This window comes from Leucopleurus acutus, assembly GCF_964270905.1.
Source record: "Leucopleurus acutus genome assembly, chromosome: 6".
Classification (NCBI taxonomy): Eukaryota; Metazoa; Chordata; class Mammalia; order Artiodactyla; family Delphinidae; genus Leucopleurus; species Leucopleurus acutus.
The window spans coordinates 54,176,799-54,204,492 of NC_139149.1; the positions used below are offsets into that span (position 1 = coordinate 54,176,799).

At 36.5% G+C, this 27,694-nt stretch overlaps 1 protein-coding gene across 2 annotated transcripts in view; it reads left to right on the forward strand.

Moving 5' to 3' along the window:
* Window positions 1-26,930, forward strand: part of XIRP2 (xin actin binding repeat containing 2) — a gene marked incomplete at both ends in the record, with an annotated part of 293,639 nt that extends 266,709 nt beyond the window's left edge. Inside the window, 5 exons of one of the 2 annotated variants that reach the window (XM_082841357.1) lie at window positions 6,792-6,902; window positions 7,282-7,354; window positions 8,308-8,438; window positions 20,766-20,899; window positions 25,424-26,930. In XM_082841357.1, the coding sequence (XP_082697483.1) occupies window positions 6,792-6,902; window positions 7,282-7,354; window positions 8,308-8,438; window positions 20,766-20,899; window positions 25,424-26,930 (1,956 nt within the window). Of the gene's footprint in view, window positions 1-6,791; window positions 6,903-7,281; window positions 7,355-8,307; window positions 8,439-9,100; window positions 18,453-20,765; window positions 20,900-25,423 lie in introns of those variants that run through there. The other variant, XM_082841356.1, reaches the window with a different exon arrangement.
* Between the last annotated feature and the right edge of the window lie 764 nt (window positions 26,931-27,694).

Genomic DNA, 27,694 nt, shown 5'->3' on the forward strand with positions numbered 1-27,694 from the left:
AGGCAATCAAAAACCATTGAAGAAACAAACAGGGGAGTTAGACGAATAGATATGCATTTAAGAAACATTTTTTCTAGTTGTATAGGATTGATATAAATGGTGTCGAGGTTAGACTGAAGAAGATAAGTTAGGAGACTACTGAAATAGCAGATTAAATACATGAGGACTTAAACGGGTCAGAAGTTCTAGGGTAAAGAGGGCATTGACTCAAAAGATAATTAAAGATAGAATTGGAAGAGCTTATAAATCAATTGGATATTGGTGAAGAGGGGTAATAATAAAAAGGTAGAATTCTTCTCTTTCTCTCTTTTGGTTTGCATTAATTAATGTAAGATATATGTTACCCCTGGTTTTCTTTTTCTTTAAAATGTTTTCATTCTTTTTGCAAGCTTTTTTTGGTAATTTCACTGCTCCTTGAGACTAAGTTTTAGCCTCTTTTATTGTACTTTTATGTTTATTTATATCCAAGTGCCTTTTTTGTTTTAAGATGCCTTACGTCTATGTTAGATTGAAATTCTGTATACATGTATGTGTGTGTGCGCGCGTGTATGTGTGTGTATAAAAAACATACATCTACATAAAACTTCTAGAAGGTGTCCTTTACTGAAAATTGAATGTTTTTATGTATCCTGTTCTTTTTAGTTTGTCACATAAGTATTGTTGTTTATATTACTAATATGTTTGATGGCCCAGTTGAGAGTACATCTTTTACATGTTCTTTTAATGAATCTTCAGCATTTTTGGACTCTGGGATATGGCTCTATAAATAACACTTTGGGGAAAGTAGAGGACAAAGTTTTAGTAGTGAAAGCTGGCATTACTTATTCATAAACCTCCCTCTTTGAAGTCAAATATTCCTACTTTCAAATTAATTATTTTTATTAAAAAATTATAAGTTTTGCTCTTTATAGCTAAATATGACCAAAGCATAATTGTTTTGAGCCCAGAAAGAGCTGAAAATAATTGAATGATAGTGCTTCTCTCAGAGATTTATACAACAAACCTGCATAATTCATGCATGTGTATATATTACAGATCTTGTCTCAAGAGAATTTCAAGCTAAGTGAGCCATTTTTATTCCGTTAGATACGTATGTACAGTTTTTTAAATTAATTAATTAATTAATTTAGCTGCACCGGGTCTTTGTTGTGGCGTGTAGGATCTTTTCAGCTGTGGAATGCGGGCTCTCAGTTGCAGCATGCGGGATCTAGTTCCAGGGATCTAACCCAGGCATTGGGAGCGCAGAGTCTTAACCGCTGGACCACCAGGGAAATCCTGTACATATTTTTATATATTGCACAGATATAGAGATAGATGAATAGACAGATGATTGATATGTAGATAGGTTGGTAGATAAAACTTTTACTAAAACAGTACTGACAACGCCTAGCAAAATGCTATAGAGATAGTTGGTGCTCAGTAGCTATTGGCTGAATAAATAAATGTATAAGTGTATATACGATCACTCACATTTAGGGATGCAGTGATTTCAAAGGAAAAAGTTACTATCTTAATTTTTTTTCTGAATATTTTGCATCATCAGTCTCTTAGGATCCAACAGTCCAACTAGGACACACTCATAGCTTCAGGGAGCATTACTACTGAACCAAGTAAAATTGTAGTCTTCACTTCCAAATATATTGAGTTATATGAAGAATCACGACTTACATTTGCCTTGATTCTTCTTTTCCCTTGATATTAAAAACAAGGATAAAGTATTGTCTTTTCCTGTCATCATAAATACCTCAACTTAATTTTTTGATGTCATAGTAATTCTGCTCAACACATTTCTGCTGCTATTTCTTGGCAATACATCAGATTCACAAACTCAGTGAATAATAGCAATTCACTAAAAAAAGAACATACAGACTAGTTTGGTTTTTTTTAGCACCATGAAGATCTTTTTATAAAAAGACCACCTGAAAATAAATTTTCCTATTTTTCAATGTTCTTTACCTTTTTGTATGTGTTTGTTACCTTTGTGTATTTTTTGGTTTCTTGGTACAGGCTTCTCCTCCCTCTAATGATGTCAGCTGCTCTTCACAGCATCACAGCACTGCCCATATTCTTCCATAAATGTTCTGATCACTTGCAATGTTATCAAGAGAACTCTTCTTCATATACTTTGTCAGTGATTGACATGTTATTGTTATATGCATCAGCTTCAGTAACTCCACCTACCAATCATAAAATGTTCAGTGTCAAAGATTGTCAGCCAAGATACAAAAAAATAAAATCATAGGATTATGTGGGGAAAAATAGAATTTTAATTTTTAAATTAGATTTTTATAAAATCATAAAATTTTCACACTCCTGAGAAAAAAGTGACTATTTGCTCATGATATTACTATTGACTATTTGCTCATAATATTACTATTCACTCCTTGATATTCTGGGGGGCATGTACTCTCTTTAGGGCATCTACTCTTTAGGAAGCTAAACATTGGGATTTGAGGATGCATGAATTCAGTTAAAGCAAAGGGTTGTATTATCAAATAATGAATGTGAAATGGATAGGTAGATAATAGAGGTGTGTACTGACCATACAGGAATACAATAAAAGAAGCAGTAATAGGGAACTCTGTATAGAAAAGTCAGGAAAGGTTTCAAATAGAAAATAATTTTGAGCCAAGACTCAGAAGTGTATAGTGAATGAGGAAAAGCCCTAACCTGAAGCTCCAATGCTAGGGACGTCAAATTTTATACTGTAAAGTTTTAAAGTAAATTTTTAAAACATAAAGAGAAAATTCAGGGCAAAAAGAAAACATCTTTGAATTCAAACATATCAAAATCTAGACAAACACAATATATCAACCACAAATTTTTATGCTCATCACTTAAAAGAAAGAACTGATTATTCTTTCAAACCTTGAATCAACTGACATCTTTGCTAACATAAATAGCACATTTTTGGTATTGTTTCTGTCAGTTTGACAACGATGCATATAACATTAATACATCATAACCCTTCCTAGTTTTATTAAGAATGAGGTTAGTGATGGGTAAAATTGCTGAATTACTGGTATTGAGCATGATCTGTTTTTTCCACTCTAGTGAGGCAGTAATCATCTACTCTTCTGCCAGTCTTTCATCACGCTTTTTTCTACTGGGTATACTTCTAAGAGTCGCAGTAATAGTGAGTCACCATAAAAAGTCTGTCCTTTTCTTTCCTTACTCATTATGCTAGCATGAGTTTGCATTTTTATCAGTGGAAATGTACAATGTCTTTTCCTGTAACGATAATAACAGTGGCAAGTTGGGTAGGCAGAGTGTGAACTCCTTCCCGTGCTGGAGAAATCTCCTTAGAAGTGTACATCCATGAGAGACTTTTGTAATATACTTGACTAATCTCTGAGCTGATATCAGATTGGCGTGAGCTATGCAAATATTATAACATTTTGTGATCATGCCACATTTTCTCCTTTAGATTCCAAAATTAGACCACGTATATCATCTGTGTTTCTTTTCATGGATGAATGATATTTAAAAAAAGAGTTTAAGTGTGATTTAGTAACTTACCTAAGATTATAGCATATCTAATATAAAGGAGGGAGTGAGTACTATCCCCATTCCTGACTTTGGTTAATCCACCTGTGAACAAAACTGCATTTTTCTTCTTGCAGCCCGATCTATATTTGAATTTAATTTTTAAGTACCAATTTCATGAACTATTTTATGTGGGTTTGCATATGGTATTCTGGCCGGAATTCTTCATTACATTTTATTTGTGTAATTTGATTTCTTCCCGAGCATTATGATGAGCCATCCTTTTATCTAACCCTTCACTCTATAGACACCAGCAATCGGGAAGAATGAAAGTCAGATTTAAAATCCAACTCTACTAGTTGCATAATATGAAACACAGTAAATGATGGAAACAAAATCTTGGAATATTTTAAGACAGACGTTATATAAACTGCAGAAAACAGGGGGCAGTAAAATTGATGCATTGACACTGACATACCAAACTAGTGTAGCAATTACAGTAGTATTTAGTAATAGCACATAATGCTGAAGTAGAAACTTATACCTTTAAACTAAATTTATGTATCCTTCCACTGTTTATGTTGTGTCATCTCCTACAAGAAAATATATTTAAAGATGATAGGCAGGTTTTTTTTTTTTAATGTCTACTTGGTGTTAAATACTCTATTAGTGAGTGATGGGAACAGTGACCAACTGAAAAGTATATGCCCCAACTAAGACAGGTGGCCACTACTTTGTTCCAGCAAGCCACTGCCATGTTGGAATATGGCATATTGCCAGATCTTCAAAATTTTCAAACATAAGCAGAAATCTTGATTTTTTTGTAGGTTTTAACTAGTTCAAAACTTTAAAAAACATTGAGTGGGTTAAATAAGCTTGTCTGTGGGCCACAGCTTGTCATCTGGGCCTCTAGGCAGAGACGTGATTCTATAGTAATGATCATTGTGCCTTTCAATAAAGATCTTGGTACTGGTCAGTTCCCATGTCCTTTGCTCTTTCACTTTCTGTTTAATCAGTACTTCCTATTTCTCAGTGTGTCATAAGAAAGCCATAGAATATCCCCATTATATTCCTATAGATGGAAAGACTTGCCATAGTTGTAAACAGTTATTACACAAAGAGTTGTTATTTGTGCCCATGCATTTTTTTCTATCTGTGGTCTTCAATGACAGTTATTGTTCCCTCCAGCCTAATGTTATTAATACCCTTAAATAAAACTTGATTATGCAAAACTTTTTATTATATAGAATTATGATTTTTTGAACTTAAAGGAAAGAATATGAATTGTTTATTTCCTCTACTCCCTCTTGAAAAAGTAAAGTACACATTTTGTTCATTGTTCTAACCCCAGGTTCTAGGACATTCTCAGGCAAATAGAAGGTTGAATGAAATTCATTTATTAATGGAAATTTGCTGTTTTATTCATTCATTCGTTAAGTAAACTTTTCCTTAGCATAAACTGTGTGTCAAGCATCTTAATAAATATCTATTGATATATGTGGATCATTAACTAGGGCTAGAAACCCATTCTGCTTAGGAAAAGATTACACTGGCCTTTAATTTAATGAGATATAATTTATATTTTTTCAGCTTTATTGAGGTATAATTGAAAAAATTATAAGATAATTTAAAGTGTACATAGTGATAATTTGATATACATACACACTGTGAAAGGATTCCTCCCATCTAGTTAATTAACACACCCAATGAAATGTAATCTACATTTTAAAGTGCAAACCTACATTTTGGCTTCAATTCTCTGAAGGACTTTTGGGAGGGTATCAATTCTTTGTCATAACTCTCCTTCCTAGACAGTGTAATAAGATCAGATAATACTGTATATCTCTAAGCAAATGTCTGACTGCCATCTGGTTAATCGGAACTTTAACCCTGTATACCAGATACCCCTGGGGGTAAGCCAGACACTAGAAGTCCACTAGCAAGAAAAAAAAATCACAAGTCAAGATCTCATGAGTTAACTTTAAACTTATTCTTGGTTTAAAGTTTAGAATTTGATCCCTTAGAACTATTTAACTCCATGTTCGTTTTTTTTAAAAAAAGTTAGTGCTCCTATTTGATTAATAGTAATAATGCCCCTTTGATCACTTGACTATTCTCTACTAAGACAAAAATTTTTAAATCCCATCTCAAAAACAGTATTTGTTAGTCATGTAGATATCAAGGGTAAAGTGAAATCCCAACCTCAAAGGCAATCAAATAGGTGTGTTCTTGGAGAGTCATCTGTCTATGGCCTTATTTTTTGATGTTAAGATTTTTAGCAGTATGCCAGCTGCTTCACCATATCAGTCAATCAATCAATCATATACTTGTGTCAGATCACATTCTGTAGTAACAGCAGGGCTGGATCACCAAAATTAATAGGAGTTTCAACCCTCCAATTCAGCCAGGATGACTGTGCTAACTTAACCAAAATCAAAAGTAGCGCCATGTGTGAAGATAGAGACACACTAGCATAATATGGCCTATTTATATTGGTTATAGTTAATGGTTATAGTCTTCGATTGAACTCTGGATGTGTCATCAAACCAGAAGGCCACCTTGAAGATGGGAATGTCTTTCTGTAGAATGAAACTCTGGCTTATAAACAACAAAATATATTTCTTTTTCATCAAGGGTTTTCATTTTCTTTTTGAGATTCATCTTTGTCATATTGGGTATGAGTTGCCTCATTAACATTTGTTGCTTTCTAAGGGTAGTAGGCAGAATAATGGCTCCTGAAGATATCTATGTCTTAATCCTCAGGATTCGTGAATATGTTAAGTTACATGGCAAAGAAGAATTAAGGTTGCAGATAAAATTAGAGCTGCTAAGTAGCTGACCTTTTGACAGGGAGATAATCCTGAATACTCTGGATTAGTCCAGTGTAATCACAGTGGTCCTTAAAAGTGAAAGAGGGGATCCCAAGAGAAAATCAGAGAGGTCGCAGAGTGAGAAAAAGTTCAACTTGATAGAGGAGGGGGGCCATAAGCCAATGAAAGTGGGCAGTCTCTAGAACTGCAAGAGGCAAGAGAATGGATTCTCTCCTAGAGCCTGCAGAAAGAAATGCATGCCTTCTTACATCTGCCAACACCCAGTAAGACCCATTCAGGGCTTCTGACCTACAGAAGTGTAAGATATTAACTTTGTGGTAATTGCTACAACAGCCAAGTAAACTAATATACTGAGGAAACAGGTTTTTTTTCAGAAGCGTCTGTCACTGAAGTTGCATTAATAAAATAAAAGTTAAAATTTTCAGAATTTTCTTAAAGCATTGTCCATTCATTCATTCATCCATTCATTTTCAGGAGGTAATCCGTAGCAGCCAGGTCGACATTGCAGGACACAGCCAGGAAATGGAAAGAAACGAACAAGAAACTTCCAAAGCACACAAAATTGATGTTCTTGGAACAGAAATGGTAACTATTTAGAAAGACAATACTTTCCACACAGTTTGCAGAACTGTGTGGAAATTCTCATCTTGTTATAAACAGTTGATTTTATTGTCCTTTTATATATTTAATATCAATACACATCAGTGTCTCTTTCCGTACTTTGGGGTTGATATTCTTTGAAAAATAAAATGAGCACCCTAAAAATATAAGTGCACCTTAGGTGTCGATTCATATTTGTTCTGTTATAGCATGAACCCATGCATTAAAATAAATGACCAAAGTGTAATCAATGTGCACTGAAGTCTTGGAAGAAAATCATGGTGCAATGAAGAATATGTGTGCAATACTGAAATAATTGACTTCTTAAAAACAATTATTTATTTAAAATTATCTTTAAACACAGGTCTCTCATCTTGAAAAACACACTGTGGAAATAAATCAAGCTTCTCCACGCCATCAATATGTTCAAGAAACAGGTAAGAATCTGGTATTATTTCACCCCAATATATCTTTTTCCTATTGATGTTTCTGTGTTTGAATGGAGGACTTCCAAAGCACAAACCTTCCCACTAAATAAAGTTAGTAACTATGACTTATGATCCCAAAGGGGACAGAATAGTATTTCTATATATAATTAGGTTCTGCCTGTGGTATGAGATGCAATAAGCTTCTAAAATAGTTCATTGCCCTTCAACCCTATGATGTATTCATCCAAAACGCCTAGAAGGTGATAAGCCAGCCACCTCTGAATTGCATTTTGCTCAGGGATCCAGAATGAAACTTGATGTTATCAAGCTCCCTGGGAACAGAAAAGTTGTCTAGATTGTATTACTTTTAATAACAAATTTAAGCACGTTTAAGTCTAATTCTCCAACCCACAGATATGAGATTAGACTACAGACAAACCTGCGCAAGTTTGCATAAGATGGGTACAGGGTGTCTTGCCTATAAAAGTGGAATGAGAAGTTTTGCTGTCCCAAAGTGCTAAAAGGGTAGATTTAAGCCAACTGTGACCCAAATGTTATTTGACTATATCTGAGTTTGGTTTTATTTTAGTTTTGCTTAAAGAAGTAGATCTTCCTTTTCTGTTCTTCTACTGTTCTTTTCTTGTTTTATAACTTTTATTATTATTTTTGAGCATAACAGCAAAACATGCTTGTAGAAAATTTGGAAACTACACACAATTAAAATAAACAGCACTTTCATTACTTATGACTTTCCATCCAGAGATAATCACCACCATTTTTCCTCCTATATTTCTTGACATATACTAACTTACATAATGAAATACTGCCATATGTATACATTTATATCCTGAATATTTTTACTTAACTTACATTATGAGAAGTTTTCCATAGCATTATAATGTCTTCTCAAACATCATGTTTATTAGTTACGTAATATCCCTGGTGTTGTTTTCTGTTTGTAGTCATAGATACACCTGAGGATGAAGAGATTCCAAAGGTTTCAACTAAGTTTTTAAAAGAACAATTTGAAAAGTCTGCCCAGGAAAAGGTCCTTTATTCTGACAAAGAGACGACTCCAACCAAGCAGATTAAGGTAAGATAATTTCTCTGCACAGAGACATATTAAGTATAAAACCAGATGTAAATACATAACATTTTCAAATTATTGAATTTTTGAGGTGGTTTTTCAACAACAACAAAAAATATTCAGAGCCAGTGCTTATTCTGTTCCATAAGAAGAATATTATTCTATATGAGAAAAGCAGTAGAAAGAAAACTTTTCTCACTAGAGGAAATTAGGGAAGAAAAAATTATGTATGCACTAAAGTTTAATAACTAACATTAAAGTAATAAAGCCAATTTTAAAATGTCAGCTACTTACTCTGTTCTGTTTAAAATTCCAAGGAAAACAAAACAACCCTCAAAAGTCCTTTAAGACTTTTATTGTTTCCCTCTAGATTACTCTGCATAGCACATTACGTAAAGGAGGAAAAATAATCAAGATTACGTGTAAATGTTAAAATACTGAGTCGTTGATGTATTGAATAGGGAATATAACTCTAAAAAGTGCAAATAGATTATAGGGCAGATAGTAACAAATACTGACTGTTGCTCCTAAGTAGGTCTCTAAATGGAGTATACCACCTGTTGTTCCCAGTGCAGATGTCATAGCAGGTGGACAGGTGAATGGCAGTGCCTAAAAAGTCTCCACCACTACACTCATCTTTATAAGATTTGATTTTCTCTCCCTTAAAGATTGAAAATGAATATGAAGAGACTTTAAAGCCATCATCAATTGTGGGTACCTCTTCCACTTCTTCCACTTCAACCAGCGAGAGGAAGGAAACATCAACCACAAGATACAGTGACCACAGTGCCACTTCCTTGACTCTGGCACAAGTTAATGCCACTTCTTCGGAAAAGGCAGAAGAATTTCCTCCTCCCCCACCTGACATACTTCAAACTCCAATAGATGTGACAGCATTTTCCCAGTCCCCTGAACTCCCCAGCCCTCCTAGAATACCACCAGTCCCCAAAGAATTATATTCCAAGCAAAGAAATTTGTATGAATTAAACCGTTTATATAAACACATCCATCCTGAGTTAAGAAAAAACTTAGAAAAAGATTATATCAGTGAGGTTTCTGAGATTGTTTCTCGTCAAGTGAACCTGGGGAGCTCAGTTTCAGCAGATGTGCAGCAAGCCCGGTATGTTTTTGAAAATACGAATGACAGTTCTCAAAAATGTCTGAACTCGGAAAGAGAACACTTGGAGTGGGATGAAATTCTGAAGGGGGAAGTGCAGTCCATGAGATGGATCTTTGAGAATCAGCCATTAGATTCCATTAACAATGGCTCTCCAGATGAAGATAACATCTCCAAGGGCATCACTGATCGAGAAATCATTGCTGGTGGTGATGTGAGATATACAACATGGATGTTTGAAACCCAGCCCATCGATACTCTGGGGGATCATTCTTCTGTCACTGAAGAAAATGCTGAGAAAATTCCTGAGCTAGCCAGAGGAGATGTCTGCACAGCACGGTGGATGTTTGAAACAAAGCCATTAGACTCAATGCATAAAATGCATCAAAGTCAAGAAGAATCAGTAGTAACTGCCATAAAGGACATAACCGGGGGGGATGTCAAGACTGTGAGATACATGTTTGAAACTCAACATCTGGATCAACTTAGACACCTTCACTCAGTAGATGAGGTGCACCTACTGCAACTCAGGTCTGAGCTCAAAGAAATTAAGGGAAATGTTAAGAGAAGTATAAAATGTTTTGAAACTCAACCATTATATGTTATTAGAGATGGTTCAGGTCAAATGCTAGAAATTAAAACCGTTCACAGAGAAGATGTTGAAAAGGGGGATGTGAGAAGAGCACGTTGGATGTTTGAAACACAGCCCTTAGACACAATTAACAAGGATATAACAGAAATTAAAGTCATCAGAGGAATATCCATGGAAGAAAATGTCAAAGGTGGGGTGAGTAGGGCAAAGTGGTTATTTGAAACCCAACCTTTGGAGAAAATCAAAGAAGAGTCAGAAGAGGTCATCATTGAAAAGGAAACAGTAATAGGTACAGATGTCTCTAGAAAGTGTTGGATGTTTGAAACACAGCCATTAGATATTCTAAAAGAAGTTCCTGATGCAGACCCTCTAAGGTCTGAAGAGATAATAGGGGGTGATGTACAAACTACTAAGCATTTATTTGAAACACTTCCAATAAAGGCTTTAAAAGATAGCCCTGATGTTGGAAAACTTCAAAAAATTACTACTTCTGAAGAAGAAAAGGGGGATGTTAGGCACCAGAAATGGATTTTTGAAACCCAACCTCTGGAAGAGATTAGAGAAGATAAAAAAGAGTACATACGAACAGTGAAACTTGAAGAGGTTGACAGAGGAGATGTAAGGAATTACACACGTATCTTTGAATCAAACAACTTAATTAAATTTGATGCATCGGATAAAATAGAGGTGGAAGGAGTCACAAGAGGTGCTGTGGAGTTAAATAAATCACTCTTTGAAACAACACCATTGTATGCCATTCAAGATCACCTTGGCAAATATCATCAAGTAAAGACAGTCCAGCAAGAAGAAACCCTAAGAGGGGATGTAAGAAGCTGTAGGTGGCTTTTTGAAACAAGGCCCATTGACCAGTTTGATGAAAGCATTCATAAATTTCAGATAATTAGAGGAATATCTGCTCAAGAAATACAGACTGGGAACGTGAAATCTGCTAAATGGCTGTTTGAAACCCAACCTCTTGATGCGATTAAATATTTTAGTAATATGGAAGAAGTAGAAAGTAAAACTGAACAAGCTACAGATATTATTAAAGGGGATGTCAAAACCTGTAGATGGCTTTTTGAAACCCAGCCAATGGAGTCTCTTTATGAAAAAGTTTCATTAATGACTGGCAGTGAAGAAATTCATAAGGGAGATGTCAAAGCCTGTACTTGGCTCTTTGAAACTCAGTCACTTGATTCCATAAAAGATGACTCCGAAGCAACAGTCAAATTGCAAACTGTAAAACAGGAGGAAATCCATGGTGGGGATGTTCGTACAGCATGCTTTCTTTTTGAGACAGAAAATTTGGACAGCATAAAAGGAGAAGAAGGAAAGGAAATCAAGGCCGTGGAAATGGATATCCAAGCTGGGGATGTCTCCAGCCTGCGGCATAAATTTGAAAGTCAGTCCTTAGATTCTATAAGTTCCAGTTCAGAGGAAGTTTTGAAAAAGATCAAAACCCTAAAGACTGAAGATATTCAGAAAGGCAATGTTTTAAACTGCAGGTGGCTTTTTGAAAACCAACCAATTGATATGATAAAAGAAAGCCAAGAAGGTGATAAATTAGTTAAGACAGTGACAGACATACAAGGTGGAGATGTAAGAAAGGGGTGCTTTATTTTTGAGACTTTTTCTTTAGATGAGATTAAAGAAGAATCTGACTATATTAGCACCAAGAAAACAATTACTGAAGAAGCAATAAAGGGTGACGTAAAAAGCTACAGAATGCTCTTTGAAACCCAGCCACTCTATGCAATTCAAGATGGAGAAGGGTGTTATCATGAAGTGACAACAGTTAAAAAGGAAGAGGTAATTCATGGAGATGTACGAGGGACAAGGTGGCTTTTTGAAACGAAACCATTAGACTCCATTAATGAATCAGAGACTGTGTATGTTATTAAATCTGTCACACAAGAAGACATTCAGAAGGGAGATGTTAGTTCTGTCAGATACAGATTTGAAACCCAGCCACTGGATCAGATTGCAAAAGAGCCACATGGTATTGTGCCCACTGCAGACTATATTCAAGGTGGGGATGTAAAGACAAGTAAACAATTCTTTGAGTCTGAAAATTTGGATAAGAAGACTTATATAAGAACAGTAAGTGTCAATGAAATACAAAAGGGCAATGTTAAAACATCTACTTGGCTATTTGAGACCCACACTCTAGATGAGCTGAGAGGAGAAGGGTCAGGATATGAAAATATCAAAACAGTCACCCAGGAAGATATGCAGAAAGGTGATGTGAAGCAGGCAGTATGGCTTTTTGAAAACCAAACTTTAGATTCTATTAAGGAAGCAGATGAAAGCATCACAAAAATCACCAAGGAAGAAATCCCTCCTTCTGATGTCAAGACAACTACATGGCTCTTTGAAACTACACCCCTTCATGAATTTACTGAAAATAGGGTAGAAAAGGTGGAAGTTATTGGCAAGAGCATTAAAGAAACCTTAGAAGAACTCTACTCTCAAAAAGTTATTGAGGCTCCTGGAATCATCATTGAAGCTGACGAAGTTGGGGATGTTCGAATGGCAAAATACAAGCTCCTGAATCAAGCTTCTCCTGAGATACAGAAAGAAGAAATTGTCAGGGTTGACCTCAGAAGTATAATGGTGAAGCTACTTTCCAAAAGAGACTGTAAGAAAAGAGAGATTTTGGTTAGTGAAGAAGAGAAGGGAAACGTTAATTTGACCAAAACTCAATTATTAAACAGATCAACAGAATTTCATGCTGAAAAAGAAGAGATAGTGAGTGGTGATGTCCAACAAGCAATAAAAAACCTGTTCTCCGAGGAAGGATCTGTAAAGAAAGGCATTTTGATTCAGGAAGATGAAAGAGGAGATGTTCACATGACTATCTATTGTCTTCTTCATGAAAATGCTGGTGACACAATTAAGCGTGAAGAAGTAATAGGGGGTGATGTAAAACGTACCATTCATAATTTGCTATCTTCCATATCAAACAATAAAATATCTGAAAGGGCTAAAATCGATGCCTCTGAGAGGGGAAATGTTCAGTTTTTTACAACATGCATAGAAACTGGAGCTTTGGATTATCTCAGACAGCTCCAGACATGGTCAGATGAAACACTAACAGCTAGGAAACAAGAAAAAGAGGAAGATGTAATTGGTGGCGATGTAGAAGGTACAAAACTGTTATTAAAGAAAAGGCAATCTCAGGTTGAACGTACTGTTAATGAAACTGACATCATCCCAGGAGATGTGCATAATACAGTTAAGGTTTTTCTGACAGAGCCTCAGAGTACATCTTGTAAGTTACCCAAAGAAGAAATCATAAAAGGTGATTTGAAGTCAACCCTAAATTCCCTGAGCCAGGCCATAAGTCAGAAAACAGTGGCTAAAACAGAAGAAATTATAAAAGGCGACATGCTGGCCACACTCAAGTCACTGAAGGAATCAAGCCAAAAATGGAAAGAATCTAAACAGCCTGATGTCATCCCTGGGGATATAGAGAAAGCTACTGAAGGCCTTGAAAAGACTGCAAACACAAGGATGGAAATCCTGAAAAAGGAGCTTATCCGAGATGACCTTGAAGCATCATTAAGGAACCTAAAAGAAGCACAAAGAGCTTTCAAAGAGGTAAATAAAAAAAGTGTAATCAAAGAAGATGTGCAATCTGTGATGGTAGGATCTGAGGAAGAGCAGAAAACCGAGAATCATCAGGTGGCTGTCCAGAGGGACAAAAAAAGCATTCTTCAGCCAAGACCAGGACCATTTGAGCCAGCAGCCAGGTGGCAGGGGGGAGCAGACACTCTTAATCAAACTAGAGGCAAACCTTGTCATGGGGATTTCAGAGAAGAAAGAACTGAGGTTCATCTTCCAAAAGCCCCCAAGGGCACCGTAAAGATTGTCATAGATCGTGAACAAAACAATGATGCTCTTGAGAAAAACCTTAGAAGGCTATCTAATTCACAGCACAAAGCTATTAAAAATGTGTTGGAATCAGGAGACAGAATGGGTATCTGGACTGATAACACAACAGAGCAACATCTTAGAGATGAACATGTGAGTGGACAACTGACTTCAACTGTGTCAGTTAGGGAACATCTAAAAACCAAGGAATCAGAGACAGTGAGAGAACAGAAGAAGGATGCTGTCTTTACCCAATCTATTGATAAAACAATTGGAAAGCAACAGACTGAAACTTGTGAAGTGAGGAATGACCACCAGAAGATTGAGGCTTTACCTGAACATACCAAAAACACTAAAACATCAACAGATACACAAAGCTCTAAGCCCAGTTTAACCCAGGGTCCAGTCAACAAGATGGCTGGAGAAACATGTGAAGTTTCAGAGGACTTTCAGAAGCAGACTCTGTTAAAGCAAGAAATGCAATATTCTAATAAAGATATAAAGAAAAAGAACGTGACCCCTCAACCAGTGTGGCAGACTTTGCCTGTGGATCAAGACATGTCAAATGTAACAGAAGTGAAAGTCGCCCAAAAAAGCCACAATAAATTTAAGGCAACTGACAAAAAGCAGACTGATATTCATCTGAAAAGCCAGGACTTTCTAACGAAGACAAATACTTCCAAAGACTTAAAAATGGCAATGGAAATGTCCTTTAATCCAATCAACTGTAACCCTGAAAATAATGCAAAAGAAAGTGAGTTCCCTCTTCCACCTCCATCTCCACCTTCTCCTCTACCTTCCAATTCATCGGCTGAAATTGAATTTCCTCTTCCTCCTCCACCTCCTTTCATGATGTTGCCTGAAAAAAATGTGTTTCTTCCCTCACTGTCCCCAGAGAAGATAAAGGCTGAATTTGAGAATTTCCCAGGCCTCCCTCTTCCTCCACCACCAGAAGATGAGAAGTTTGAAAGAGAATGTCTAGCAATATTTCCACCACCTCCCCCTCCGCCAGCTCCATCTCTAAAACCAGCACATCTCCTCTCCTCTTCTGTTCAAGAAAAGCACGGTGGAGCAGTCATACAATATTCCCAAGAAGAAGCCTCAAGCTCTCAGGCTAAAATCATAACAGGAAAATCTGGAAGACGTTTGCCACCTCCCACACTCCCCAAACCCAAATTTCCCAAGCAGATAGCAGATAAGAAGAATCATAGTTCCCCAAAAGTTGAATTGGAAAATTCACCACCAGATATGGAATGTAAAATTACTCCCTCAAAGGATCAGAAAAGAGTAATAATGGCAAGTAGCAGTGAACACATAGAGACAAAGCAGAACGTATCTAGAAAAAATCTTGATAAAAGAAAACAATTATCTATGGACTCTACAAGGTCTCTCTCACAGACAGTTCCAGAAACTTCACCACCCAAGGAAAAACTGATAGCACCTCTCGTAAAATCTCATTCATTTCCAGCAGGTTCAGGACAGCAAAGTCCAAAACCTTATATGAGAAAATTTAAGACGCCTTTAATGATAGCTGAAGAAAAATACAGACAACAAAGAGAAGAACTTGAAAAACAGAAAAAACAGGAGAGTTCTTGCTACAACCTAGTCAAAACAGAAAGCCAAAATCAAAACGTATCAGAGTTGAAAAAGGAAGTGCTGTTACAAAAAACAAAGGAGGAGGTCCCCCTAGCTGGAATGGATTCAGGGGTCACTGTGGCCCAAACCAAGCCAGTCTCTCAAAGTCTTTCTCAAGTACTAGGAGTGTGTACCGATAACCAGCTTTCCACAACACCAGCAGTGACATTCACTGCCAAGAGGCTCCAACGTGTTCCAACAGCCTCAGAAGACAAAGATACCGTGAAAAAGGAAGTTTTGCAGAGCTCAAGGGACATGATCCAATCTAAATCAGCTCATGAAATTAAACAGAGTCACCAAGAATGTAGGACACAGCAAACACAACAGAAGAAGTATCTGGAGCAGTTGCACTTGCCCCAAAGCAAACCAGTTTCCCCCAGTTTCAAAGTTAAAACCATCAAGCTTCCAACTCTAGACCGTAAATTAAATGAAACAAGCCACAGCTCTGAAAGCCATGAAAAGCAAGCTGAAGTTGATGTTCAAACCGTTACCAAACAACAGTACCAGGAAACCGAGAAAACAGAAGCAAGGACTGAATGTAGCAATAAGCAATTGGTGGCTGAAAAATATTATCAGTTACCGACGAAGGAGAAGACAGTAACAGTAAAACTGCCTACAGAATCCACAGAGAAAAGCCATGAAAGTAAGCTCAATATATTTCATGAGAAGCAAAAAGAATTTAGAGAATCTGAGAGTGGGAAACTTCCAGGAAGTGAAGAAACAATTCAGGGACCACCAATGATTGGTCCAAAGAAAGAAAAACTAGTAGTTGAAAGAAAACAAGAACATTTGAATAAATCAGCCCAGAAGGTAGTCAAACAAAAGGTTACTGATACACATCTTGATTCACAGACTCAGAATTTTCACCAAACATATACACAGACTTCTGAAAGTCAAGGTGAACATAAAAAGTTGCCCCAGCCATGTAATAATCTGCAGGAGGAAAAATGTCTTGGCGTCAAGGGCATACAACAGAAACAAGTCTTTTCTAACAGTAAAGATTCAAAGCAAGAGATGACACAGGACAAATCTTTATTTTCCTCTGTGAGAGAATCCCAGCAGGAAGATGGAAAATGTGCGGTAAATATATTGGAATTCTTGAGAAAACGTGAAGAACTACAACAGATTTTGTCTAGGGTAAAAGAGTTTGAAGCAGAGCCAGATAAAAATGGCATTAAAACGTTTCAGATGCTCTTAAATATTATTCCAGCATGGCTATTAAGTGAAGAAAAAAGAGAATGTGGACTTCGCATTGCTATGGAGAATAACATAGAAAAAATCAAAGAAGAAATAATGCACATTAAAACTCAGGCAGAGGATATGCTTGTGTCCTGTGAAAATATAATTCAAACAGCCATGATATCCTCTAAAGCAGGAAAGCAGAGAAATAAAGCTACTAGTGTTAATGAAACATTATCTAAAGTGTCTAATGCTGATGTCAGCTATAATAAAAACACTGAGCAGAAAGAAAATACAATTGTAGAAAAAACAGAGCACCACCAAGTAGCAACTCATCAAGAAGCAACTGCTCAGCATCATGTGAAAACCCACCAGGAAATTAAACTAGTTGATGCCAAGACTTCTCCTCCCTCTTTAAAAACACGCCCGCCATCACCAACTTTCATAACAATCGAGTCTACTGCACGGCAAACAGAAACCTCTGCTAAGGATAAGCTTTCCCAGTCCCCTGAAAAGGACAGTTTTGCTGAACCATCACCGAGACTTGTGTCACAACCACCTAGAATTCTCAGAGCAAATACCTCCCCGTCTCCACCCAAGAGTCACTCTGAACAGCTTGTCAAACTCAAAGACACCACTGCGAAGTTATCCAGGGGGACCATCCCAGGTTCATCCGTAACCCCGGTTCCCATTGTAGAGAAGAGGACTGAGATCATCACATCTCCTGCAACACTTCGTCGTCAAATTAAGATAGAGGCTCGTGGTAGGGACTCTCCACCTACAATCACAATACCTATAAGTGTAAATCACGCTGATAGTGGTTCCTTCAGAGAATCCATGGAAGCTCAAGAGGAAGAAAGGAAAGTAGGGAAAAGGACGACTTACGTTCACAAAGATGGAGTAAATTCCACTAAGCGCAGAGTGCCAGATACTGTGAGTTTTGACGCAGTCGAAATCATCCGCCAAGTCGAAAAACCTCACCTATCAGAGCACGTGCAGAGGTATGAAGCCGCCAACCGGACTGCTCAAGTGGCTGAAAATGTCATGAATGACCATGAAAATGAAATAAACAGATGGTTCAGGGGATTTGAGGATGGCCTAGGTTTTGACGCAAAGTCAAATAGAAGAGTTTATGCAAATGGAGAAGCAAACCATAACATAAAACAAGAAAGTCGTACATTTTGTAAGGAGGAATTTGGATTATCATCTTTAGAAAGCGCTAGCTTTACCGGCTTTTCTCACAGTCATCCTAGAGAGCTGCAAGAAACGATGCCTGTTAAGCCGCCCAGCGTCTGCTCTGAAACAAGATCTCTAAGTGAACTTTTCTCAGGTGTGGATGCATTTGAGAGTCAAGCTGTTGGGTCGAGGATGATGGTCTCTTCATCACAAGGCTCAGAAGCTGGCAGATCCGGCTTTGACTTCAAGCACGCCCCACCAACCTATGAGGATGTCATCGCTGGCCATATTTTAGATGTTTCTGATTCACCTACAGAACTCAGGAGGAATTTTCAACAGACGTGGCAGGAGAGTGAAAGAGTTCTTAAAAACCTGGGATATGCAACCTCAGATGCTTCTGCAACTGAGATGAAAACCACCTTCCAAGAGGAATCTGCATTTATGAGTGGTAAATGAGCTTGCAAAGAGTGAAGTAAGATTAACCCATTTAAGGGCACCTGTTCCATAACTAAGACGTTTTGCAGATAAAAGAGTACCTGGAAAGTACTAAACAACATAACCTAAAACTAACAGCTTTCCCTGGTTGTTGATATCCTTCCCTTTACAATGCTTGCTTTTACTACTTTCTCTTTACAAAGGAATTTAATATGATTCACCAGCACTTTGTGAGAGTAACAAATACTACTATATAGATTATTGAGACCTGTGTTTGTCAACGTAAATAAGGCTTTGGATAAAGCAACAGGTATGATAATAATTGTTATTGTGATAGTTTTAACTATTATATGGAACTATATATTTATTAATCATTGTATACCATTAGCACATTATGAATATGTCTTATGAAAAGTTATTATCTCAACCACTTGTTACAGACACTATTAAATAATATTCCTTGACCTCCTATTGACAGATTTTTAACTGTCAGACGTAAGTGGTGTTTGAGCTTGAATTCAACACAGCCTGTTAATAATCCAGGAAACAATTTACACTCTTCATATGTGTTTTAAGGATTTTTATTGATTGGGATCTCTGACAAAAGTGTAGGTATGGAATTAGACCTTTTGTATATAAATTATTGTTACTGAGTTGGATGGAATTAGCTTTCTCTACTGCCACTGTTTTTTTTTCTATAAATGATTTTTTCACCTTTTTTAAACCCCAAATTATAGCTCAATTGGCCTCATTCACAGATGAACATGGACAATAATTTTAAAATATGATTATACTTGGAAGGAGGGAGATTTAAAACATATGAACTTAGTACAAATTTTTTAACGTCAGAGAACAGCTCATTTCTTTATATTTTCCTGCTTTTTACAATTAATGAAGTTTCACAATAAAAAGACTTGACATAATTAATGTAGTGCATTCTTTTGGACAGACTGAAATAGCAAGTTTAAAAATAAAAACTGCTGAAACTAATAATTCTGCCTCTATGATATTTGCAACATATGTGTCTAGTTTATCAGGTTAATATGATTTCTTAATGTACTTGCTTCTGGCATAATTAAGCAAAGCTGTCTAATTAATTTCAGACGCTCAGTTTCTAAGATAACTACAAACAAAAAACACAAGGAAAATGGTATTAAATATAGAAGTGTGTCTCCTAGTAGAACAAAATCAACAAAGGGGATTTCTCAGTAGCCAAAATTGAGCATCAAAGCATTAAAGTGTATGTATTTTTTTTTATATAAAGAACATTGAGCCTATATGCTCTTGTATATAACTACTATGAAAGCTTACTTATTCTCACAGGATTGTTGTGAAGATCAAAACAATACTCCGGTGAAAGTTCTGTGTCAGTTTTGAACCATTATACAAACACTGGTTAGTAATATAACTACTATTATTCATAGGAGCTGGCATTCACATGCGAGCAGCAGCATGTGACTGTAGGTACAGGGAGGAAAATCATAAGAGGCAGATATAAGAATCCCCAGAGGCATAAAATCTTAAGCCGTTTAGATTGAGGACAAATGGCCCTGAACATTTCAGTGTACTTAGGAGGCTCATCTTAAAGTTAAGAACTGGTGTTAGGGCTTCCCTGGAGGCGCGGTGTTTGCGAGTCCACCTGCCGATGCAGGCGTCATGGGTTCGTGCCGCGGTCTGGGAAGATCCCACATGCCGCGGAGCGGCTGGGCTCGTGAGCCATGGCCGCTGAGCCTGCGCGTCCGGAGCCTGTGCTCCGCAACGGGAGAGGCCCGCGTACCGCAAAAAAAAAAAAAAAAAAAAAAAAAAAAAGAACTGGTGTTAGAGAGTCAACACTAAGCCATCAAGAAAATATCTAAACAAACACAGTATCAGCTGAAAAAGATATGTATATGTTTCGGGAAAATCTCTTCAGAATGCTTTAAAAACAAACACTTTGGACCAAGTTAGGTGTAAACCTTTATATATATGGAATGCCGAGTTATTTAGAATGATAAGTGCTCTCAGGGCTCCTCATGGCTGAGTTCCCTATATATTTTCTTTTGAATGTATTAAAGTTAATGAACACGTTATACTCATGTATTATTTCCTTAAATAATAAAATCCGCTTTTACGATGTATAAATAATAGAGACACTAGAATAAGGTTGATTGTACCAGGACCTTAAACCTGATGGTGGGATGTCCTGCATCCGGAGGAGCCAGGGCAGTAGTGTTAGCGCTTTCTACTCTAACTGCATGGCCAGTTAATATGCTGTTGCTGCTTGTTTTGTTTTAACCATGTGACTGAAGACAATATTACATAAGCTTTTATAAATTTTTATTTTTAGAAACTGCAACTCCAAGACAAGGAAATATGTATACTTTGTCAGAAGACGGTTTATCCAATGGAGTGCCTAGTAGCAGACAGGCAGAGTTTTCATAAATCCTGTTTCCGCTGCCACCATTGCAACAGTAAACTGAGGTAAAATGTTTTGTGGTCTGGGGCACAAATATTTGAACAGTCTGCAGTATACTTATAACATCATGTCTCTAGAAAGATGTCAACTTTTCCAGATCCTGTTGCCATCAGTTAAAACAACACCGAACAGGAATGTGATCATGTTCTGTTATGTGTTGCTCAGGTTGGCTGTGACCTTTTTCCTTTTGACATTTTGCTTTCTTAATCAAATCCAGAAGGGTCCCTTTTGTCCCAGCATGGAGATCACATAAATAAGAAAAATCAAGTGTTACTCTCGCCACCACCAACCTGCCCCAGTGGCATGCTCCATAGTGCAGGGGGAATGATCTTTCTAAAATGCAAATCTGAGAGCCCTTCTCAGTTTAAAACATATAATGGCTTCCTCTCTCCCCAAAATTAACATCTAAATATGAATTAAAAGGCACGTCAAGATCTTGTCCCTTCTCATCTCCCAACACCCCTTCCTCCTGTTGCATGTTACTTTTCATGAATTTCTTTCAGTTCCTCAAAATCATTATTTTTCTCTCACATCTAGCTGTCCAAATGTTATAGCTGCTCCTTGGAGGAGTTTTCCCATGCCTCTCTCCCAGCTCTCCACCCAGCTAATAACCACTCATTCTTCAGATCTCAACTGAGACTTTATGTCTTTGACGAAACCTGCTTTAACTCCCCTGTGTGGATCACAGCATCCCCTGTGCTTGCCCCGTTCTTAACACAATCTAATGTAGTTGTCACTGGCTGTAGGAAATGTATTAATGTTTGTCTTGCCAACACCTAGTGAACACAGATATACAATAAGGACTCAAAAATATTTATTCAATGACTGCTATTTTAAAAAATCATGATATAAAACCCCACAAATACAAAAAAAACAAAGCAAGTATGTGGCTCACTAAATTATTATAAAGTAAACATATTGTAACCACTGTCAAGGTCAAGAAATACGACATTGCTAGTCATTCCAGAAGCTCCTTCCTCCCTGGGCCCAACCCAAACACAATCTGTCTCTTGCATGTGAGTAAATGGTATCCTTTGTAGTAATTGTTTCCTTGCATTTTTATAGTTTTATTTATCCAAATGTGCTTTCCGAGATTCTATACTCTAGTTTTGTCCGTTTTTAAAACTCTGATATGTCTTTCACGTCTTTTTAATCTATAGACTTTCCATCCATTCCTTTCATTTCTTACAATCTATTTGTGAAGGACCCAGGATATTTGACTGGTAGAGTTTTCCACAGTCTGGAATTGCTGATTGCACACTCACAGTGCAGTTCACATGCTCCTTTATCCTTTGTATTTTCAACAGACTGTCAGCTGAATCTAGGTTCTAGTTTAAACTAAGATTAGATTCCTTTTGAAAGAACATAGGGAGTCTGCTTTTCTCATTTTGTGATCATAGCAGGTATTGAAGCTTAATACCTATATCCATTAATTGATGTTTGCAAAACGCTGATACTCTAATTTTGTTCTTCCTTTTTCATGATGAGAATACTTTTATGGAAGATGCTTCCCCTCATTTGCTATTTGGTTACACAGGGGTACAACTGATAAAGGAAAGGCAGAATAAGTACATAATTCTTTCCCTTTATTTACCAGTTTTGTCAATGTATCAGTTATTTATTTAACAATTTAATGTAATGGTTTCTTACCACCTAGAGATAACCACTTTTAAAATATTTTAATGTCTTTATAAACTCACAGAGTTACACATATTCGACTGGTTTCAATCAGATGCAATTATCATCATTACTGAAACTCCAGTTATCCTATCCCTGGCCAGTGGAAGCCACTTCAAGTTGTCTCCTGAGTCCTTTTGACAGGACCTTAGTAATCTGTGATAGCTTCCTCGTTATCTGATAGGACTAGATGTCCCATGTTCCTCTTGTGCATTTACTGTTCCATTTACTAGAACCAGTTATTTCTCTAAGCCTTGATTTCCTTTAGTGAGAAATGATATTTCAAGACTACAATCTTGATGCTCTTTCTACTGGGTTGATCACTATTTCTAAGCTTTTTTAGTGTTAAGAGCTAGTAAATATTTATATATAAAGAAAAAATATATCATGAATTCATAGTGATATTTCCAAATTGAATTCAAAATTGCATTCCTTTTGCTTAGCCTCTTCTCTGTTACATCTGGACCTCCTTTCTTCCACTTCAGGGCTTCCGGTTCTCAAAGGAAAAGGAGGTAACAGAATTAGACTCTCCCATATTCATTTGGACAACAAGTTTTGGAATCATAAAATTATCAGCACCACTGATTTGATTATCAAAGCATTAAAAAATTGCATTTGCCCCTCTGATCACCCACACCCCATTTTTTAAAATTGTCCTACTATGTCTTTGGTGTCATAGTATGTAGCCAATGCATGTCATATTATCTCCCTCTTTGCCCTCATTTCATCTCAGTTTATAGATAACAATTTATTTAATGCTTGTGAACTGTCCTTATGTTGACATTTCCATAGTCATTCTGGTTGTTCAAGCTTATTTTCAAGTAGAGTCCTCTGAAAAGGCTCATAGAAACTTTATTCCTTGAGTTCTTATGTATTGATAACAATTTGTGATCATTACAATGGAAGGTAAGTTTTGCAGAAAGTAAAATTTTTGGCTTACATTTTCTTTCATTGAGTATCTTATATGCATTATTTCTTTTTTTTCTGGCATGAAGTGTTGGAAAGGTCTGATAATAATCTAATTTTCTTGCCCTTATAAGTAATACGGTCTTTTCTTCTTTTTAGATACACAAAGGATTTTTTTCTTAAACCTAGTCATTTTATTAGAATACTTTGTGGTATTGGTCATTCTGGATCAATAGTGTCAGTTATTTAGTGTGCTCTTTCAATATGTAGTTCCATACTTTTTTATATTGGGAAAGTTTCCTTAAATTATAGCTTTTTAATATTTAACTTGTTTCATTATTTTCTTCTTCAGGAGCTCCTATTATCTCTCAAATCCTTATCTCCTTTTTCATTTATGATTATAAATTTTCAGCTTTTGATTTTCCTGTTTTTCTTAAGATGCTTTCTATGGATTTGCTCTTGTATGTCTTTTAATTTAGTTTTAATTGCTGACATACTTGATTTTTTTCCTTTTACTTCTATTTTCTTCCTGGTATCTGATACCTTGTTTCTGACTTTTTCTAATTACAATTCATGCTGTTCTTTCAGGTCTTTTATGATTTTCTTAATGTCTTTTAGCTCATTTTGAAATATTAGGTTAAATTTTTGATGTTTTGAGAACACATTTTTCTAGCATGTTTTCATTGTCTGCAATGATATTATAACGCTCTTTATTCTTTCATTTCTTATAATAACTTCATATACTATTTGGCCTTGATACTTTCCTGTTGCTCATTTTTATATGGAATTAGTTTATACAAATCTTGGAAGGAAGCAAAATTCAGGATGGTTTTCCCACCTTCACAGAACTGCCTCTCCTGGTTTTCATATACTGTTCAAAAAAGTATGGTGGCTTGACTTCTTGGATTTCCTGCCTTGGATTCTCTCCCCCATGTTGATTGGGACCTTCTTTTCATTTCTGTCATCATTATCCAACTCAATTTTGATTCCACTCCTGTAATTGTTTTTCTCAGGGTAGAGTCTTGTTCTAAGAGGGGATCTCAGTGGGTCAGTTTTGAGTTTGATTTCACTAGCCTCTTCAGCCTTTCCTACCACAGGGCCTTTGCACTCACTGGCTATTGAAACGGGCAAAACCCCTCCCAATTTCAGCTGCTGCTCTCTGATTGGCATGTGACACTTTCCAGGAAATATTGATTGCCTATTTTGTGGTCTCATATTGTCAGGTCCATTAGACACCTTCATTTCTCCCTCTACTGTCACCCATACAGATGTAACTATTATGCTGGTCTTGTAGCTATTGTTGGTTTGTCCTTGCCTCCTTGTATTTTGGGGTTGGTGAGGATACCTTGTCACTTAGTTTTGTTGTAATTTTATCCATGGGTTTTAAGTTTTGCTTTCTGTTTTTATGTGGAGGTTCAGAAATATTCAAAAACTGCTGCTGCTGCCTTTGACTAAATTTGATTTTAATTTTAACAGGCATTCTATTTGTTAATCTCTCCAAAGAGACAAGATAAAAAATTGCATAGGCAAGCTTTCCAATTCATTCAAAATCCAGTTAACAGGGAAGCTCAAATAGTTGATTTTTGCATGTATGCTATTCAGGACTTATTGAAAACTGAAGCCCCTCACACAGTTCACTGAGTTAGCAAAGACTTAGTCCTATCATTTTACACCATCTATAACTACATATGCATTACACTATAATACCTATTATACCAATACCTGACATACAGCATGAAATTCTAAATACTCCGAGACAGGTATCATGTAGGGCATTAGTGATGACTATTATCTAACAGGAATGTTCAATTAATAAGCACATTCCTATTGCCAGTAAGTTAATTGTGCTGAATCTCTGACTCATTCTTGAAATAATCAATTCCCTAATTCCTTATGGATTTGCAGTGTATATTTAGAATGTTAAATTTTTTTTTTCTTTTTGGCAGTTTGGGAAATTATGCATCGCTTCATGGACAAATATATTGTAAACCTCACTTTAAACAACTTTTCAAATCTAAAGGAAATTATGATGAAGGTTTTGGACACAAACAGCATAAAGATCGATGGAATTGCAAAAATCAAAGCAGCTCAGTTGACTTTACTCCCAATGAAGAACCAAATATGTGTAAAAACAATGCAGAAAATACCCCCATGCTTGGAGAGCTTAATAAACATTTAGATGCTGGTAACAGTGAAGGGCAAAGGGATGACTTGAGAAAATGTGGAGAGAGGGGAAAATTAAAAATCATTTGGCCCCCTTCCAGGGAGATGCCTAAGAAAACCTTCCCCCTTGAGGAGGAGCTCAAAATGAGTAAACCTAAATGGCCACCGGAAATGACAACCTCTACATCTGCTGAATTTAAAAGTGAGTCGCAGATAGAGCACATGAAAACTGTGGAAAATAAAGGACAAGAACAAAATAACATTCCTTTCCTGCAGCCATGTCTGCAGCCCATCCACATGTATCAGAAAGTGGATGTTACAGGAATCAAAGAAATGGAAATGTGTGAAGCAAGAAAAGATGAGAAGAAGGAAGGAAATAAGAATGTGCAAGATAAGCTGAATGAGCCCAAAGATACAAAGAATAAGAGGAAAAGTGAAATGGATCTTCATGACAACAGTAATGTGGTTGTGCAGAGTGCTGAGAAGGAGAAAAATGAAAAAACTAATGAACCTGATGGTACAGAAGTTTCACAGGTTACTAACACTGATGATGAGGTGGTGCCAGAAAGTCGTAAAGAGAATTTGAATAAGAATAATAATAACAATTATGTAGCAGCGTCATATCTGAATAATTGCAGGCAGAAGACATCTATTTTAGAATTTCCTAATCTATTGCCACTGTCAAGTGAACTGCACTACACTGCAAATGAGTATCAAACTGAAAACTTAGAAAATGCTTCTAGAATCTCAGAGTTACTTGGTGTATTTGAATCTGAAAAGACTTACTCGGGGAATGTACTGGCTATGGCTCTTGATAAACAGACTGACAGAGCTACTGCTGGCAGTCCTATGCAGTCTGTCCCCAAGTCAGGCCTCAATGACAGGATCATAGTAAAGGGGAAAAGGTCAATGCCCTCTTCTGATACAAATATCTTAAATATCAAAGGAAACCACTCAAATAACAAAAACCTACAGTTCTTCTTGTCTAACACTGTGAAAATTGCTGCTTTTTCCACGAAGAATGAGAACATTTTTAAGAGTAATTTAATAGATTCTGTAGATCATATTAAAAATATGCCATGTTTATATCTAAGAGAATTGGAGAAGGACATCAGACATTGGCATGGTGAAACAATAGGAACAGCACGTATTAATGGAAACACAAGTTTTGACGCTTCAAGCAGTGAATTTACAGCTGAGCCTCCATTTCCCACAGTGGAGGTCCAGTTTGAACAACTCACGGTGGAAGAGCAAATTAAAAGGAACAGGTGCTACAGTGACACTGAGTGAAACATCTCTGGCCACTTGCAGTCTGCACTCAGGCATCGAGAAATATCAATGCCCTGAAATAGGACTTTGGGGATTCTGATAACCTTTTGCTGAACTTGTAAACGTTCAGAAATCTCATGTCTATCACAGTGGAATATTGCTTGTATTACACTATACGTTGTTTTTCATAATTGGTTTGAATCTGAATGGAACGAAGAGATGAAACAACATGGCTCTGTTTTCCTGTCAAGCGGCACTTAAGTATATTGCTCTGTTTTTCAACATGCCAGATAACATCACTGGTGACATTCTATACTGCTGACATTTATCACTGTTCTTAAACTTCCTCTATAATTTCTGCTGAAATAAAATTAAACCACCTGGGGTGCAAACCAAAACACTTGTGTTTCTTTTTTCCATACATATTGTCATTCTAAGTATGTATGTTTTCCATGATTTAGGAAGTATTTGTCTTGGGCCAAATATTTAATACACACACACACACACGCACACACACACACACACACACGCTCCTGGAAAAATTAAATACTAAACCAAAGCCACAGTATTGTTAGAAAATATAAAATATTCTTTCTCCTTTTTGCTCTTTCTGTAAAGATACAAACGGTACTGTGGTTCTTTAATTAATTACCTACATTAAACTCTCATGGAACATGTCTATAAACATGTAATGAAAAATATCAGTTTTCTTCAAATTAATGTGGAGTCCATACTCAGAAATCAAATGAACTGGAAAGGTTTTAGAAGTTACTTAAATGAATTAT